The sequence below is a fragment of the Rhinolophus sinicus genome, linkage group LG06 (genome assembly GCF_036562045.2).
Source record: "Rhinolophus sinicus isolate RSC01 linkage group LG06, ASM3656204v1, whole genome shotgun sequence".
In the NCBI taxonomy this organism is placed as follows: domain Eukaryota; kingdom Metazoa; phylum Chordata; class Mammalia; order Chiroptera; family Rhinolophidae; genus Rhinolophus; species Rhinolophus sinicus.
In genome coordinates, this window is record NC_133756.1 from 1,806,814 (window position 1) to 1,826,767 (window position 19,954).

Consider the following 19,954-nt stretch of genomic DNA (forward strand, 5'->3'; position numbering starts at 1 on the left):
TTTGAAAATGTCCCCAATCATAGCAAACTCTGTTTACACACCCAAGTCATTCATTCGATGGATTTCTTCTGGAGGAGTGATGACCTCTGAACTCTGACCCTGCCCTTCCACAATCCTCAGCTCTTCCAAGGACAAACCAGAACGAGTCATTGCAACTGATGAAAAGTCACTCTGAAAACAAGGCCGGAGGAGGTAGATGATAAAGTAGCATAACAGCATCTTTCCCCCGCCCATTTCCTTACTTTTATTTGCCTAACAAATCATAGGGACTGGAAAATTATGTGGATTAAGAGCTGCCTGAGGAAAGGCAATAAATAAAATTAAATGTTGGTCCTTCACCTTTACTGTCGTAATCGTCACACAGGTCCCATACTCTATAGAACACGCCGTGATTACCCATACTTTTTAGTTCTAGAGAGAACAATTGTTCTCCAGGCTGAATGTCTTCCTTATAAACCTGTCTACTTCTTTCTCCTTCCGTAAGGTTTTCCTCTTCCTAGAAGGTTTCTCACCTGATTGAAGTACTCGTTATCAAAAGATATTTTAGCTGTTCCTGACTGTCGGATTCCAGAGCCGTAATCAGGAGCTTCCTCATCCGCTAAATAGAAAAAAATAAATAAGTGAGGATCAAACGAGATTACATATGGGGCAGAGGGGAATGACTCTTACTGGGTTATAAAGTAAATTATAAAGTTGTGGAGCCTTGGGGTTCTGAGAACTTTCACAAAGAGGAGACATGAAGAACAATCCTTTTGCATTAAGAAAGAATGAGACCTAAGCAGTAGAGTCACATGGCTGCTTCCACCCAATCATGTAAACTTACCAACCTCCTTAGCTCAAATGAGACTAGTGAGTAAAGAATCAGTTTTATGCTTGATGTTGTTCACATGTCATATCCAAAAATACTGACCCCTTCACGTGACAAGATTATATTCAATAATACCCAACAAATATTTGAAAATATTAGTCTGCACTTATGGAGACTTCCCATAAACTCAACACTTGTGACTATGTCACAGATTTCCGTGAGGAAAAGCTGAAAGGTCACGAAACACAGCATAGCGTTTGGAAATTAAAATAGAAAAATTACAGGAAATGGCCACGTTCTTTCCTTAGAATTTAGGCTGGACCATGGAGAAATGTCAGATTCTTGATCCATGCATTACAAAATAGTAGCCCAAGGATAGAAATGTCTAGAAGTGGGCTGGCCCAATGGCTCACGTGGTTGGAGCGCTGTGCTCCTAACGCCAAAGTCACCGGTTCGATTCCCACATGGGTCAGTGAGTTGTGCCCTCTACAGCTAAGATTGTGAACAATGGCTCTCTCTGGAGCTAGGCCGCCCTGAGCTGCCACGGGCTGCTGTGTGCTGCTGTGGGCTACCGTGTGCTGCCAGGAGTGGCAGGTGGCCAGTGTAAGTGGCCGGCAGCCAGCGTGAGCGGCCGGCAGCCGGCGAGAGCTGCTGTGAGCTGGCGACCAACTGTCTCAGTTGGTGGGGAGCACAAGGCTCATAATACCAGCATGGGCCAGGGAGCTGTGGCTACACAACTAGACTGAGAAACTACGGCTTGAACCGGAGTGCGGGGGTGAGGGAGAAGGCGGAAGAAGGGGAAAAAAAAAAAAAAAAAGAAACGTCTAAAAGTGCCCTGAGAGAAAATTAGACAAGAAAAAGCCCAGGAAATCCTCTGTTACTTCCAACGCAGTTCAGATATATTATTTACAATGCAAATGACTTATAAAGTTGATCCAAGAGTTGTTCTTCATGTTAAAGGAAATCCCTTTACCCCATTATTCCCCAATAGCAGGAGCCCAGACTAAACAGAAGCTATTCCTGATATAATATTTGGGAACAGTATTAGGGAGGAAGGGTTTCTCCAAGACACACACACACACACACACACACACACACACACACACACACGGCCGTTTGCATGTGGAACTGCAGCGTGGCCCATACAGAACTGGCCTGCTTTGTCTCCAGGTGGAATCTACAGCTCTCATTTCAGAAGAGAGTCACCTACCTGCAATGGCCTGTACAGCCACTCGCAGAAATCCCCGCACTTCTCCCTTCTCACTGACGATGGCCACCCTGTGAATCAGGGGCACTGGGTACAGCAGGTTGCTCAGGTAAACGAATGCCCTAGAGACAGCAACCGGAAGACAAACACCTGAGCATCCCACAGACAGACGCTGCCCGCCAGACTGCCCGAGAGGACCTTCATGAAACTAAGCTGGCTTCTAGGTTCTGTCTTAAGGTCCCGTCTCTGTCTGTACTCTTAGACCACCTCCAGTTGTCACCTTTCAGCCCAGATGTAAATGCTTAGTAAGGCAGATGACAGAGACCAGCTCACAACAAATTCCTCTCTATAAAAATTACTACTGTAGGTAGCAGAGTAACCATTGGAGGGAGACTTTCAAGATAACTGCTCTACGAATATAGCTAAGGATGGGGTACAGGAAGCCCAATAAAGAGCTTAACCTTTTAATGTAAGGAATTACAAAGAGGTTTGTTTCATTTTCCAAACAGATAAAACAGAAATCTGGTGACAAAAAAGGCAGGGGAATGTGACTGAAATACAGTTAACAGTTCTAAAACAGCTTTCAAGTCACAGCATTACGGGTCTTTATTTTCACTCTAAGAAACAACCATTATCTTTAGGCAGGGCAACTGATGAATACGGGCAGAGAAGCTACGCAGCCAGAAGTTTCTGAGTAGCGAGCTTAGAGGGCGCTCTGGATGGGCATCAAGATAAACGCAAAGGGAGAAGACGACAGCTGAGTGTGCTCCCAGGGTCCAAAACCTAATGCAGAAATGCATATACAAACGGTTAAGTTACAGACCTAATAGTCTCTATTTCAAAGGAACTTGCAAAGTCCTATCACATTTGTACTTTTTTCTTATTTTATAGCTATTGCTTTTTTTTTTTTAAAGCAATTAAAAAGTGGTGATCACAAAGCTTAACAACGTTCATTCCCATTAGTGGATGGGAAACAATCTACGTCCAACTGTTACTGCTGTCTTCCCACTTAGTACATGCTGATCTTTGAACACAAGACAAGAGTAAACATTTGCATCAAGAAGTCAAACAGAACTAAATGTGATACATAGGCCTGTCTGCTTCTTTTCCTGCTCTGAAATCAACTTTAAAACAAAGAGACGATGAAGATGAGTGGATTCAATTTCAACTCAAAGTAATGAAAACAGTTCTAAAAATAGACAAAATACACCACAGAAAAACAAATGTTAAAACTTTAAGACATTAATGAAATATAAATGAAAAGTATAACAAAAATAACTGCAAGTGAACATTAAATCAGATCAAATGATATCTACTTCCCTTTCAGTCTGCTTCAAAGGTGTGTGTGTGGGGGGGGCAATGCCAAGAAACGGGGTTAAAGCTTTGTTGTATAAAAATGAAAAAATGAAAAGTCTTCTCAAAAAATTACCAACAAGACTCTCAAACATCAAACTCTGTGACAGTTTAAAGACTAAGGTTTTGGCATAAGGTACCAAATGGATAATTTCACTTCCAAAGTCAGCACACATACAACATCACCGTCACCTCTTAATGGCATTCCAGCCAGACTTGCCCACTTTCAATGCCTCGGCCATTAGAGAGACATCACACACGGCCGTCCCTGCCTGGAGTCCTCTCTGAATTCTACTACCCCACCCACCTCATGCCTTTGATTTCACATCTTCAGGTCTTATTCCAAATACCGCTCTCTCATGACAGGTCCCCAATGTTAGATGATCTCAGTAATACACACGCTTCCATCATTGCTATGATTTACATTTACTTATGTGATTATTTAATTTGTGTGTCTCACCCATCAGACTGTAAACCCGTAAGGGCAGGAACCATGTCTGGTCTTGTTGGCCACTGGTGAGTGACTGAACATCCATGTACGTAAGTAAACGGGAAAATGATTTGTCCTCTACTTTAAGTACAGGTAGAAGGTTTTCCAGAAAAATGAGTTACACCAGGGATAGAGAAGCAAAGCCTTCCCACTTTATGCTAGGCTAATTTTTCAAAGTTATATTCATGATGGATATTAACTATATAGAACATGTTTAGATTCTTAACTACACTTAAAACACACACATACACACACACTACAATAAAGTACTGTTTGAGCACACAGTAAGACAAAAATCTCCTTTCTGCTTATGGCAATGGCTATTCCAAATATAAGAAAACAGAAGTATTCTTATAGGTTTCCCTTTTTAGAAAGGACAATTCTGTAAGTATATGGCAGTGGCAGAGGCATCAATGCTGTTTAAAAACTCCTTTGAAGTTTTTGAACTGGAATTTTAATAATTACTCTGCATTCTTGAGAGGCCTTATACCTTGACTTAGCAGACTGAAGGAGAACAGGGATGAACGAGGAAAAGACATAAAGGATACATTAGCAGAAAGGTCTGTGGAATTACATCAAAAAGGGAAACAAATGTTGTCAACATAAAGAAAAAGCAGCATGATTGTGGTTCTAGGTACAGAGAGAATGTGAGTTCAGTACTTACACCACAGAATAACCAGTTTTGCCCCTTTGAACCCAGAAGAGTAGCTGAAATATTTTACATTTTGCCCCAAATTATGGTGGATGCTTTGTAACATCCTAGCATGCCATAAGAGAATAGCTAAAGGGACAAGCTCTTTTAATTTGTATATAAAATTTCACCAGAGGCAGCCAAGGAACAAAACTAATAAATGGAATTTCACAAGAAACTGGAAATGTTTACGAGTGAGTTGTATTTGCAATAACATGCCCACAGAGGAAACCCAATCCCGGGAGTCACAAGAACAGGAAAGAAGTTATTCCTCTTACCTGTGCAATGACCACTACCTAACCAGGTGATGTTAGTTTTGTTTGTAGAGGAGAAAAGGAGGCAAGAATGAAAATACAGAGCTGTGCTTCACTTCACTGACAGCTATGGCTTCACCTCCCCCTCCCACCTCTTTCTTGCAAGGCAAAGCTAGTTGCAGACCCTGGGAACCCAAATAAATGGAAGGGCCAATTCCTGAGACATAGCTACATAAATATTTTATTTGAAAATCAAAGTAGAGTGGCCTGCTTTATACCTACACTTAAATATCCTATGGAAAAAATGAATAAACTAGAGAGAAAATAATACATGTATCTTGAGCCAGTAAATTTCCACATTAAGTGGGATTCTGCCTTAAGCGTTCCATACAGCTGACTCAAAATGCTTCTGTATAGAACTCTTAACCAGGATGTTCATTTTGCCAGTATGCATGATAGAATCTCAAAGATAAAAAATATCTTTGAGGCTTTTTTTTCCCCCTACCTAACTCTTCATTCATTTTATACTTGAGAACCCAATAGGCCTGTTTATGTTGCCTGGCCTAAGTTAGGACCATAAGGTACCAAATGGATCTGCTGACAGTGTGTCCTCCTGACATCAGGTGAGTGTCCTTCCCACTGTGCCGTGGATGCTACCTACCCCTCACTGTGCGACAGCGCGGGACTTAAGTGAGCGGGGTTAGAAGCTGTGCAACTGGTACCAGGACCAAGTAGTTTATGGATAGCAGCCTGGTTCTACCTTCTGACCATCTCAGAATAGGATGGAAACGTGCTGAAGGTCACACACAGCCACAAAATAAAGCAGCCCATTATTTGTACACAGAACTACCTTTTCTCAATGTTAATATAAATCAGCTTCTCTGAAATTCTAAGCATCTACTGATGGCAATACACCAGTAGAAAACAATATTCGTGGTTACATAATTCCTTTATGTTTATTTGTGGAAAAACTGAATGTCTCTTCGCCACTGTAAACCCCGAGACTATTACAACCCAGTCACAACTGAGGCTTTCGTTTCTATCAAAAAGCTTTTATTTTCCCCCTTTCCATAACAGTGATCATTTTCTACATTATTTATTTAGTTCTCACCAGGTAACCAAGACCATACTATGAGCTGTTTTAGAATCTCATGTTTCTACTGGGTCAGGCGACTCAGTGCACTTTAATTTTTAGATAATTGGTGTCTATCCATTTATCACTGACATAATTCTCATATTTTTAAAGGGCTCCAAAATACGTGGTTCTAATGAACCATTTAGGTTAAATTTAATACCTTAAAACCTGGACCGCTTTTTGGTTAATCCAGTGAGTGCCGCACTGCTGAATCTGTAATTAAAATTACTTCAGCATGACGCCTGGATGTGGACACGGACACCAGTGTTAGGGCACGTGCTCTCGTGCGAGTGCCGCCGCCCTGACCGACGGAGCTGGAGACAATGCCCGTTTGGGAACCAAACTTCACACAAAGCAGTTTCATGCATTGCTGAACAAACACTCATTGTTGACGTTGTCAACAGATAATTGTAGGAGGCTCATCATTCTAAAGCCCACAGGTACAATTTCAGCAGAAGCTGAAGATCTACAGAGGCTCAGTGAAACTGGTCAAAGGCAGGCATCCATTTTAGACAGAAAGGAAACTTCGTGTTCCTGATTCTCTTTTGGATTCATAGACTGAACAAAAAAATCAACCTGACCCTCCTCCTGATTCCACTTTTGTCCTCTGGATTCCTGCTGGTGCCGCGAATCCTTTAGCCTAACCTTGGCCTTGCTCTGCTCTTCTCAGTTTCTCCCCAAAGCTTCCTCACTCACATTCCTATGAAAAGGAAACAACAGGCCACAGTAACATTCTTTGACCCTGCAACCTTTGACTCTTTGTTTTAATTAGTTTCTCCTCTGGGGTTTTCTCCTTCAGAAGAGCATTACTGGGCAAGTTAAGGCCAGGGGCACTCAGTGCAGTCTTCACACATCACTGGAGAGCACACATCGCTGCAGCTGCTCCAAGGAGACGGAGTACCTCACAAGCACTGCCTCAGGGCTCTCTCCAGCCAGCACAGTGGGTCATGAATTGAACTGGCTAAAGCGAGATCATCCAAAACTGCACAAGGAGCCTCTTTAGAGCAAGAGCTGGTCCCTTTTTGCCTTTCTCACAATAACCTCACCAACCTTCCCACTAAAATGAACCATGGGGATCGGTCGTAAAACGGGTCATGCCCGTCACTGAAGAGGTCTGATCCCTCCTCCGTCCCCGCGTCAGAGCCGGTGTCATCCACGAATGCCTCGTCATCAAAATCCTCCATCTCATCTTGCTGCTCGTCAGCCAGCTCAGTGATGTCGGAATCGGCCGTGGAAAAAGTGGGGGAGGGTGTGCGGTCGGCAAGGCGCTCATTCACACAGCCATGGAAAATGGGGGAGCTAGACACCAGGTGAGACGCCGAGTGACACAGCCAGGGAGAGAGGAATAGTTGGTTAAACAGGAAGCTCTAGGTGCCGGCAGCACAGAATCCACTGAGGAATCAACACAATAAAAGCAAGTGGAAAGCAAAAGGATAAAACAAGCACACATCATCTGGTTCAGGCGAAAGGGACAAAAGGACTGATCCTTAGACTAAGAAAAGCAAAGGAAATACATGAGTAGTGTAACCCAGGTAAATAACATGCTGTAAAATGTTTCTATTCTCCAGGTTGCACAGAGATCAGCAGTCAGGCCTCAGAGGAGTCACTCAACATTAGGTGAAATAGTAAGGTTACAAGTTTTATTCCAATGCCCACGTCATCTGGAAGCAGACAACCAAATGGATGAAATGGTCTATGGCAAAGCAAGTATGTGCCTTGCTTGGGTGATGGGTCAATTCATCTCTTTTAAAAACATTCCACTAGCAGAGCGGAGTGGAAAAGACTTTATCATCTACAAAACAGGGTGACTTCAGTTCTTCCTTTTTACCCAGTTCCTTTAAAACTTTCAGAAAGTTTTTGCAATTGAAAAACAATTCAAATAATGAAATGATTAAGCTCAACACTTATATTTCTCTGCTTTTTAAATACTAAACCTCTCAGAACTTCGCTCATAGAAGCACCATTTATTTTCATTAAATGTTGAAAGTAATGTATACAAAAAAAGAGGCTCAAAGGGTGCCATTAATTCATACTTGGCAAAGATGAAAGTGAGATGAATTGCTTTAAAAGAAAGTGAGGACATTTCAGATCAGAGAGGTTGCAGTCTGTAAGTTGTAAGTCATATGGTGACACTAAACTATGCAGGATACAAACATGGGTTCTTTTTCTTTTAAATCTACCTTGCTCAACTGTAAGACATTTTGTGAATGAGTTGAGAGGCAGGGAAGACTGTTGATTACTTTGAAAGCATGAGACTTAAAACAAATATGCATGTTGAATAAAACTGAAGGGAAATATACCATAAGACAGAGCGGTTGTGTATGAGTGGACGAGATTTTAAATGGGGCTTTTTTATACTCATTTTCTTTTCTTTTCCTATAAAATCTACTGAGGTTTTAAACAATTAAAATAAAATCATTCATTTAAAAAGAAGACATCGATAAAATCATCACTTACCTTCCTACAAGTTTGAACCAATGGAACCGATCATAAAACGGATCGCTGCCAGTCATGGTGGTTTCGCTTTCATCTTGGGCACTGGAGGCCATCTCACCTGCCCTGTCATACATCTCTCGCATCAAATCCAGCCTCTGCCTACAGAGTAAACATGAAGTGTACTGGGTTAATAGCACAAGATTGCATTCAAATTTCACTTTAGGAGTATCTTCCATGTGAGATTTAAGAAAAAAAAAAAAGAGCTGCTCTCAACATTTAATGATATTAAAAAGAATGAAGGCCAAAAGTACAGAAACCAAAACAGTATCCAAAATGTCTGAGTCTAGAGATAAGCCACCTAAAGTCAAGAGTGGCCACCTAACCTCTACTGAGTCACAGGAGAAATGTAGTTCAATGGTGTATAACATCTTAAATATACTGAAATGGCGGTAAATATGTCATCATATTATGCAAAGGAAGCTACGTTATAACTTCCCTGTTTATTACCGGTCATCCTGAAATCCAGGACAGAAAAGATGAGTAATTACTAGATCCACGATAGGAATAGGTTATCATGAAACTGGAATGTTTAAAATGTAAGCGGGTCTGTGGAGGGTAAATTGAATCCCAGCTACAAATGGCAATGGTATTTGCGGAGTGGGATCCATCCGCGCAGAGGTAAACGGATGGACAATAGTTTCGCTGGCCAACAACAGCATTTAGAGGCACAAAGCAGGAAGCACCAGTCACATCACAGACAGGCGAGTTTGAGGGAAGCCACTTGAGCGATTTCTTATTACTTCCTAAATAGAACAACTAGCTTTACGAACGTTTTCATACCTGAGTTTCTCCAGAGACCAATAATGTGTCGCGCCATTCTTCAGATCCTGGACTTCTACCGCCACCACCGTCCGAGGGAAAGGCCTGTCTTCCTGAGTTTTTTCCATCTCAGTGGGAAGTAATTCAGGAGGTAAAGGGGAGTACAACGTGTCAGTCAGCAGAACAAACTGAAACTGCACCTAAATGGAAAGAATACACCATCAACAAATGGCCTTTTTGTTATCAGCAAGTAAGCTTCAGAAGGAGGGGATCTCATCAAGCCCAATAGAAAAGAAGTCAAACATATAGTATGTGCTCAACAAACAGCTTGTGATTAACTGAAAAAAATGGTGACTTGTACACTAATCACAGACAATTATCCTGATTTCAAATTAAACTATTTAAAGAGTTTTTTTTCCTAGCCTGGCACAGTGTTTTTGCACAAACTAAAATCACAATATATTTTGGTTGACTGAAAGAAGACTTTTGTACAACTTATTCAAAAGATGCAAGAATACATCTCTATGTAGTCTCTCACTAATGGGGGGGTATGTCACAGTTTTCAATTTTCAATTCAGAGGCTCACTACTACTCTTAAAAGTGTTTACTGTGTATAGTAAATGCTTTGCGTGCATCACGTCATTTATTCCTCACTACCACCTTATATTTTCACAACAAACAGTAATTTAATGCTACATACAGCAGTAAGGAAAACGACATAGTCCCTGCCTTCCTTTAGTCCACTTGAAGACAGGAGTAATTAATAAGTAATTACAAAATGAGATGGGTGGCCAAGATTATGAATGAAGAAGAAATCTTATCCCTGTTTTACACTAGAATACAGCCCTAGGAGAAGATAATGAATTTTCCCCAAGCCGGGCCATCTGGCTCTCACTGACTACACAATACTGCCCCTCCCCGCTCTGTGACTTAGTAGTCAGGAGACTGTTCAACAGTGGGACATACAGAATATCCACTCCTTCAGCCCTCACAACCTCCCTGGGTGGCAGGCACTGCTGTCAAGCCCATATCGTAGATGAGGGAATGGAGGCCCAGGGCCACTCGTGTCAACACAACTAGGAAAGCTGAGGTTGGAAAACACATGCCCATCCGTCACACAAAGCCGCCTCTCAGACCCTAGAAGAGGAGGGGACACACAGGACTTCAAGGTGCCAACTTAATGGTAGAAAACTAGAAAGAATTGAGATTTTCAGGAACCCTAGGGAAGCATATGTCTACTAATGCTTCTCTAGCTCTCGTCAGGAATAGTCTCCTTAGTCCTAAAATATGCTAGAAAACATGGTATTTTAAAAATTTCATTTAACAAATACACAATTAGTACCTATTTTCCAGGCACGTACATATATTTTGTAAAAGGCATATGTAACGTAAACCTGTTTCACAGCAAACCCCAGCTGAGCTCACCCACGGGAAGGCTCATTCAAGACAAGCACCATGAAGCCCATCCAGCTCAGCTGGGCCGCCAGGTGGATCACCTTCGCACGCCCTCCGCCCTCCGTACCTTCTTCTTTAATTCCACACTGATGGCATTGGCCTCCTTCAGGTAAACGGCATTGCCCCAGAGCAAGTCCCTTAAAGAAGTAAACTGGTGCGACTTCCATTTCCGGAAGGCCCACTGGGCCAGCTCAAATTCGTGCTGTGTCCAAGGAGCTGAAAGGGCAAGCGGAGTGGATTCAGTGGTGACCGCCCAAGCGCAGAAATCGCATCCCTCCTCTACCCATCTCGTCTCAAGTTAAGGGACTTTCTAGTTTCTCTGCTTTTGTTTTTCTTATTTCTAGGGAAGCTTACTAAATTCTGTCAATATTATGACAGCTGTATATCCATTTCAGAAAATTTTTAAAGATCCTGTTTATTTTAAAACAGTAGATTCCTCTTCCCTCTTTTTTAAAGATACATCTCTAATGTGTGAGTTATAATAAAGAAAAAACCCTGTTGTACAATGTCATCTATATCTATTTTTTATTTCTAGTACAGGGAAAAAAAGATCTTATTTCACCTCGATATTTAAAACTAAAGAATTTAGTACATAAATTAAGAGTTCCTTTAAAGTTAATATGGAGCCTTGAAACCACTGAGAGGTTGGGGTAGAGAAGCTAAATGTGGCAAATGTTTATACTGTATTATAAGGCAATAATGAACAATTAATGCTCTAATTCAGCTACAAAATTCTGGAAGAATTAAGACAGGTACATTTAATGTACATTGATATATTCCAAAGTCCACTAGAAAATCCCTGACATAAACCATAAACCAGCAAATAGAACAACTTAAAGATTAAGCTCCGTGCTTATTTGCAACATATATATGAATTTCACGTTAGGCAGTGTAAGTAAACTGCCGAGAGATTTATACAAAGATGTGCTCACAAATCTTGTGTTCTGAGGAATACACTCCCACTCCCACCTCAGCATTGAGCATCTTTTAAAAATCATCTTTAAAATGGCACAGTAAAATGTGAACAAATGGTAGGGTCAACTACAATCGAATCCAGCTTTGGTCCCAGACAAAGGATTAATTTGATAATAGAGATCCAACAGATACACAGGAAAGTTCCAGTCTCTAGATTTCACCTTCTTCTTCCTCTTCTTCCTCTTCAGTTGTTTCTGCAGCTAGGGATCGAGTCTCGACCTGCTTCTGCAAGGCCTGCAACTTACTCTCATAGTCCTGAAAGAAAAGAAAGGAGATGACATGTAGGAGAGAGAGGAGACAAGTAGGAAGGAGAAGGAAAATAAAAGGAACACTGGGGAAAGCAGAGAAAGCAAAAGACAACGGAAAGAGAAGATAGAGGCAGGAAACAACACTAAAAAGACAGACATACAGAGAAATACTTGGGAGAAAAAGCACACGAGGTAGCGTCTGTAATGGGTAAATGCTAAAAAAATAAATAACTGCAGTTTTTCTCTCTCCTTACTCCCCCAGACTCGAGGTCTTTACTTGAGATTGTGGTAGAGAAAGGGGGATTCTGTTGGGAAAAAAATGCATGTGTCCCTTAAATATTAAAATACATTTAAGTAGTACCTTTACACATCAAGCAATTCCAGAGAAAAACAATACTGGGAAAGATTCCATTCACCAATATCAGCAACAGTTCCAATTACCTAGCTGTTTGGATGGGAAAAAATTAGGACTGGAGACTCTGAAGTTCCCTATGGATGAAATCCTACTATCTGTGAAGCTGTAGGATGAGTTTAGCCTTCAGGCAACCAAAGGATCACAGAGCTATTAGGACTGAAATAATCTACAGATTGCATTTAGTTATTTGAGAAAGACTTTATTTTAAAATAAACAAAATGTACTGTTATAACACAAATCAGATTTACCCTTCATTTCCCCCATCTACTCCATGTGTTCTCAATAAGGGTGATATCACCCCGAAAAGGACAAAAAAAGGTTCTTGAGGGATTAAAAAAACTTACTCTTTCTATGTATAAAGCACAAATATACATACAGTATGTAAATAAATATACTGTATATCTGAGGTTATCTGACGTATTAAAATTTCATGGTGGGAAGAGATTAGGAGGAAAATGTCTAAAAAAGTTCCTCAGAGTGTTAGTGAAAAAAGGCTTGTGTTTTTCTTGAAAATGAAACAAGTAAGGTTAAGAAAAGAGATCTTCGCATAGTAAAATACCAAATCATAGCATGAGCATAGCATTTTCAATACTGAGAGTGACCTTTTAGGGGCTGAAGTCTGACCACATACTGTTTTCAGAGCTCTGAAGTCACCAATCAAATATCCCATGCTTACAGAGGTCCACTGAAAGCCTCGCTAGCAAACCCCATTACAGAAGGCTCCCAAGGGCAATGCTAAGAAGGATACAAATATTCTCAAGGCTCTAGTCATTTACCCTTTAATCTCATAAAGGAAGCTTTCTCTCTGTAGTGGAGCTGGCAGTGATCAAGAGCCAGTAACACAGCTTTACTAGATGTCTGAACACTTTTTAGGAGGCTATGTACTATGGCAAAAAAAAAAACAAAAAAAAAAAAACACCTCCCACAAACACCTAGCAGGTGAAAGACTTGGGTTTTGCTTCTGGTATCTGCTCTTACCAGTCTTGTCATTCTGGGAGGGTTAAATCCTCTCTCCACCTCCCTTTCATCACCTGTAGGATTTGACCTGCCTGCCACACAGGACTGCAGGAAGGACCAAATGCTGAACTATTTCAAACACATGAGAAAGTCCTCTTAAATGGTATCAAAATGACAGGCAATGCTTTAAAACGTTTATTTTCTAAGTAAACCTAGCACCCAGATCTTGATTTCTAAATATTTCCCATTCCCCACTAAAAGGAACCAACATGCTTTGGGAAAAGGACTGATTCCAGGTTTGGAGCAAGGGAAGTACAAGAGGACCCCGGAATATCGTGTGCCAGGAAGCACGGAAGACCAATGGGGCCATTTCAAAAGGACACAGACTCCCCTTGGCCAATAAGAACAACAAAAAAAGAATATAGCACATTCTTAGCATAAAACGGCTTCAAGAGTCCACGGTGACACTAAAAAGAGAAGAGAAAAAGGGAAAGCTCTTCTTAGCAAAAAAAAACACCAGTTAATAAATGCAGAGAAAATGACAATTGGAAAATCACTGTATTGCAACCCCAGATGTAGTAACTGAATCAGACAGGAATCATTAAAAAATGCTAAAACAACTGTGTGAAAGGCGGATGGAAAACACAATATTCACACAATCCCAAGTCCAACTCTGTTAATAAGAACTGGGAAACATCATATTAATGCAATTTATTAAACTTTAACATTACTAATAATAGGTCAAATTGACATGTTATGTCTACCGATGTGACGCAATGGAAGTACATACTGTCACCTTTATCGCATTCTTATCACAAAAGCTTAATCTAAATCTAATCTTGAGGAAACAATCCGACAAATCAGAACGGGGCCTAGATTCTTCAAAAATACCAGTGTAATGAAAGATAAAAGAAAACACCATAACCAAATGCAATATATAAACCTGGACTGGATCTTGGATTAACACACACACACTTATTTATATTTTGTAGACAATTAGGGAAATTTGAAAATGAACTGTGTATTACATGACATTGACTCAGTATTAGATTTCTTGGATGGGTTAATGACATTAAGAGAATATCCTTGACACCAAGAGATACATACACAAGTATTTAGGAGTAAATTGTCATGGTGTTTCCAACTTAACTTTCAAATGATTCAGGAAAAAAATATAAATACGGGTATACAAAGGTTCATTGTGCTATTTTTTTTTCTTTTTTTTCTTTCAGATTCTTGGTAGGTTGTGGATGTTTCAAAATACAAGGCTGGGGATGAGGCAGGTTTTCTCCCCCTAAAAAAACCTATTTATTACATAGGATTCTTTCAGCAAAAAGAGAAAGACTGCTGCTTTACCTAAAAATCATCAGGTGAAACAAAATGTTAATGTCTTGAAGATACTTTGTTTTGTTTTTCACTTCCCCCCAATTTTTTATTATAGTAAATAAAATACACATAAAATTTACCATCTTAACCATTTTTAAGTATACCGTTCAGTGGTGTGAAATACATTCATAATGTTGTATGACCACCCCTACCATCCGTCTCCAGAACTCTTTTCATCTTGTAAAACTGAACCTCTATACCCATCATATACTCCCCCTTCCCTGCACTCCCCAGCAACCACCATTTCACTTTCTATGATTTTGACTATTCTAAGTATCTCATGTGAGTGGAATCATCCAGTTTTGCCTTTTTTGGCGACTGGCTTAATTCTGAGGATTTCTTCAAGAAGGGTTTATAGGCTGGTCAAACTACCAATGAAAACACCATCTTTAGATTCTGACAGTTAAGAGATGAGGATGACCTGCCCTAAAGGCTCTGGTTTGCTTTAGTGGCAGTGAAGCTGACATAAAAAGATTTCCCAGAATGCAATGGAGCTAAAACTTGAGCTGCATTTTGCTCAGGGAAATTTCTACCCCCAGTTAGCCGTCCAAATATCAACACCATTTCTTGACTTGGCTTCCCCTTCCCCAAGCCAGGCTGCATATGAGCTTCCAACAAGGACACTTTTATGCCACCAGAAAGTCTCTAAGTGTTAGATTTTCCTACAGCAAATGGATTAAGAGATTCAGATACTAATGTTCTGTTGATTTCATGGTGAAAACTAGGATAAATATCAAAAGGTACACGAAAAATTAATATATTTATCAGTAAACTTTTGTATTTGTAAGTCCTAGATAGTTCAATATGCCCCATATTTATAAAGGCACTGCACTGGCTGTTCTCTCTTCTAGAATATTCTGTCTCACCTGCCCATTCTTGTTTTTAAGCTTACTTTGTGCCATAACTGTTCTTAATGTTTAACATGGATTATCTCAGTCTTCCCAATAACTCTCTGAAGATGCTACTATTGTTATCCTCATGTTAAAGAAGAAAAAGACTTCAAGAAATTAAGTAACTTTCCAAAGATCAGAGTTAGCAAGTAGTGGAAATGGGATGTGAACACAACCAGGCAACTGGAATCCAGAGAGCGCTCTTTTAACCACTTTCAATCCGTTCATTCATTCACCAAATAAACACTCTTTGAACCCCTACTATGTGCCAGGTGCTAGGAATGCAGTGAGTCAGTTAAGACAAAAGTCTCATTGGTGAGGGACACAATAAACAGTAAACAGATGCAGTACACACTGTGACTTCAGTACAGAGAAGTACTATGAGGAAAAATAAAGAAAGGGAGGTGTTACGGCTAGTAGGGAGGAGAGAGAAACAGGAAGGACACTTTTAGATTAGGTGGTCGGGGAAGTTCTCTCCTTAGAGATAATTTAATCAGAGATTTAAGCCGGCTGGCGTGTTGAGATGTGTGTGTGTGGGGGGGGGTGCGGGGGGGGATGTCTGTACTAACAGCAAGTACAATGGTCCTTGGGTGCAAAGCAGCCTAGTGTGTTTAAGGAAACACAAGGAAACTTGTGTGGGTGGGGCGGGGAGGAACAGGAAGGGTCAGAGAAGCAGCTGAGGAGTCAGCTAGGGACTGGGTTATGGACGGCCTTATAGGCTTTGTAAGGACTACGGATTTCATCCGAAGGGAAGCTTTTGGGTGGTTCAGACCTGGGAATACAGTCTAGTGTATGTTTTAAAAATATGACTCTCCGTGGAGAGTAGCCTGGGGGCTTGGAAGCAAGGCCAGCGGTCAGGAGGCCGCTGAACTGTCACGGAGTGACAATTCGAAGCCGTGTCGAGGAAGATGGTGGTGGCCTGGTCCAGGGTGTCAGCAGCAAAGGTGGTGAAGAGAATGGAGCTGGGATACGGTTTACAGGCAGAGGAACGCTTGCTCTGGTTTAGACGTGAGGTGCCAGTTAGCTGTATGGATGGCAGGTCATAGGTGTGCGTTCAGAAGTCAGGGCAGAGGTCCAGGCTGGAGAGAGGCTATCTGAGGCTACATCAGCTGACAGGGGTGGGGCAGCGGTCTGCAGACAGACTGCCTGAGACTGGACCTGGGTCCCCACTTAGCAGCTGTGCGACAACGGGGAAATATAGAAGATGGGAAGGACGATGCCTACGCCACCGAGAAAGAGCACTCTGAGGACTCAATGACCACACACAGGTGTTTACTGGCGCACGGAAATGCTCCACACGAGTTACCAGCTTCATCATCACCCGTGGGAACGTGGAAGGGAAAGCCACAGAAGGGCATGAGATCGCCTGGGAGAACGGATACGGAAATAACCAATGTCGGTGGTCAGAGACCACGAAGGAGCAGCGAGTGAGGTCAGAGGAAAAGGTGAACCCGAGAGAACAAAGTGTCCCAAGAAGTAAAAAGCAGGCAACTGTGTCCAACGCCGAACAGATTTAGTAAGATGAAGACTGAGAAATCGCCCCCAGATGTGTTACTGTGGAGATCTTCGGACCCTGCTACAAGTGGCTTCAGTGGTCAGGTGGAAACGAGAGTAAGTTCAAGCAAGAATGGGGAGAAGATATGGAAAAAAGCAATACTGGGAGGTGGACAAGTGTGACATAAGTACCAGAATCTCCCTCAAGGAGAATTTCTGTAAAAAGTTACAGAGAAACGGAGTGAGTTCACAGGGAACATGGGACTTTGTGGAAACTGGTGAAATGAAGCACGCATGCTGACAGGAATAATCCAGGAGAGAAACAGGTTTGTAAATGAGAAGGGGTAAGTGTACAGTAAGTCCTTGAGGAGGTGACGTAAGATGCAATGCAAGGAACAAGGAGCAAGGACAGTTCATACGCGAACAGGCGGGAAGGCCAAGTACAGGCATGGATGCATGAGGGATGCCACAGAACTAGAAGTGGAAAAAAAGGAAGTTTTCTTGTGATTGCTTCTTTTCCTTAGTGAAACAACATCTTCAGCTGACAGCAAGGACGGCCACTTTTCCCTCCCTGAGGTGCCTGGGTGTAAACTGTCAGAGAACCCTGTATTGTTTCCTCATGGCATTTACCACAAACGCCCTGTATAACTACTGGTGTGACGGTCTGTCTAATGGCTGTCTCCTCCACAGCTCTCTGAACGTCAGAAGGCCAGAGATCTGTCATTCACCAGCATTTGGTGGCACACAACCATCTTCTAGCTCCAACAGTCATATATTCATCTTCCAGTTACTAGTTCTCAAAGTGACTATCTTCTGAGTCAGGGGCCGGCAAACTACGGCTGGCGACAAATCCAGCCCACCGCCTGTTTTTGTAAATATAATTTTATAGGAACAGATCACAGCCATGTCCGTTCCTTTGCATATTGACAAAGGCTGCTTCTCTGCTACAAAAGCAGAACTGTGCAGTTGTGACAAGAGACCACCGGACCCACAAAGCCTAAACTATTTACTACCATCTGCCAACTCCTGTTCTGGAACAATGGTTCTCAAAGGTGGTTGCTGATCCAGCAGCATCCCCATCACCTGAAACCTACCAGAAATGCACACTCTCAGGCCCTATCCCAGACCATTCGTATGAGAAACTCTGGGGGTGGGCCCAGCAATCTGCACTCCCATAAGCACCCAGGGAATTCTGACGCACTCTTTTGGGTGATGTGTGCAGATGAATGGTGAAGCGAACAAGGTGAGGTTATATTCCAGGTGTTTACATTCTCATGGAAGAACCAAACAAGTACACAGACAACCACAGGTTATCATTATGGAATCAGTGAGAGCTGGCCTGGGGCAGGAAAAAGGGCATGTGAGTGCAGATCCAGACTCCGAAGAGAAGTTAAGCAGGATGAGAAAGGATTCCAGTCGTGAGGAAGGGCAAAAGCCCCGAGGTGAGAACAAACTCAGTGTTGTCAGGGCACCAAAGTCCAAAGTGCTTGCAGTGTGAGAACGCCGAGATGAAGAGGGAGAGGCAGGCAAGAAGCCAAAATGGAAAGCCTTGTAGGCTACGTAAGAAGTTCAGATTTTACACAAATACAGACACCAGACTGGTGGTTACCAGAGGGGAAGGGGGTTGGGGGAAGATGAAGAGGGTAAAGGAGACCAAATACATGGTGACGGAAGGAGACTAGGCTTTGGGTGGTGAGCACACAGTAGAGTATACAGACATCATATTATAAATTGTACACCTGAAATTTCTATAATGTTATTAACCAATTTACCCAATGAGTTTAATAAGAAATAAAATAAAATCAAAAGAGAAGTTCAGATTTAAAGTGCAATGGGAAGCCACTGGAGACCATTGATATGATATGATTTTTGTTTTTAAAAGATGATGCTGGTTGCTATGCAGACAGTGGCATATAGGGCTCAAGCAAAGAGACAAGTTAGGAGGCGACTACAGTACTCTAGGCGAGATGATAGTGCCACAATTAGACAGGGCATCTCTAAAGAAGGTGTCATTTAAGGTAAAGTCAATGTCACCATTCTGGGTTTGCTGGTTAGGCAGTTTTGGACATTCGAGGCTTGGCTCCTTTTGCTAAATACTGCCCTCCTCTTTTAATGGCAGATTACCAAGCACTAGCTAGAAGGGAGGTATCCATGCCCCAGTTCTTACCAACACTTGGATTTGCTCACCCGCAGCAAAGCAGCACTGTGAGGACAAAGGCTCAGATCTAGCCCTCCAGGGCTTCTACACCTATTCTTAGACCTGAGCGGCGTCTATTTTCTCCCAATCTCGCAGCCTTGGTCTCGTCTACTCTACTTTCCAATCACGATCTGAGCAAGGGCCTCCATCACCGTGTGGGCTGCATCCACAGGGTTTATCCCACGTGCAAACTGATTTGTTGATTCTACCTGCAAATAATCAGTCAGTCCGTCTCTCCTTCCTCCCTGCGTTTTTTCCGGAAAGCAGTTTCTCATTTAATTCATACTGCGACTTGCCAACTGGAGCCCTGGGCTCTGAATTTGCCTCCTTCCAACCCAAACTGGCCATTTCTCAAACATGAATAGAACAGTGACATCTCCCTGTGTAAAGTCATCTGGCAGCTTCCCATCACATTCAGGATAAAACCCCAACTCCTCAGCATGCCAGGATCTGGCCCCTTGCCACCCAGCCGCCATCACCTCTTACCACTCCCCGACACGCAGCCAATGCTCTGACCCTCGAGTTACTCGCAGTCCCCTGGGCCTGACATGCTTCCTCCCTCCGCCCACCGTTCTTCACTGCGACAAACTCCCAGTTGTACTTCGGGATTCTGCTCTTGGCTCAGGCCTTCCTCCCTCAAAAACCTTTCCCCACTCTCCCCATCCTCACCCTGTGACACAACCATCACTGCACACATCAGACTGCACTGGAATCTCCTGTGTCACCCTCGCAGTGGTTGGGTCT

General features: G+C 42.2%; 1 protein-coding gene across 18 annotated transcripts in view; it reads right to left on the bottom strand.

Moving 5' to 3' along the window:
- Window positions 1-19,954, bottom strand: part of KIF1B (kinesin family member 1B) — a 130,533-nt gene that overhangs the window by 31,001 nt on the left and 79,578 nt on the right. For 11 of the 18 annotated variants that reach the window (XM_019746686.2, XM_074334070.1, XM_019746683.2 and 8 more), the window contains 8 exons: window positions 11,785-11,878; window positions 10,716-10,864; window positions 9,215-9,393; window positions 8,396-8,533; window positions 6,989-7,237; window positions 2,019-2,137; window positions 513-598; window positions 42-171 (listed from right to left, as the gene is read on the bottom strand). In XM_019746686.2, the coding sequence (XP_019602245.1) occupies window positions 42-171; window positions 513-598; window positions 2,019-2,137; window positions 6,989-7,237; window positions 8,396-8,533; window positions 9,215-9,393; window positions 10,716-10,864; window positions 11,785-11,878 (1,144 nt within the window). The remainder of the gene's footprint in view (window positions 1-41; window positions 172-512; window positions 599-2,018; window positions 2,138-6,988; window positions 7,238-8,395; window positions 8,534-9,214; window positions 9,394-10,715; window positions 10,865-11,784; window positions 11,879-19,954) is intronic. The other 7 variants (XM_019746689.2, XM_074334073.1, XM_074334075.1 and 4 more) reach the window with 1 other exon arrangement.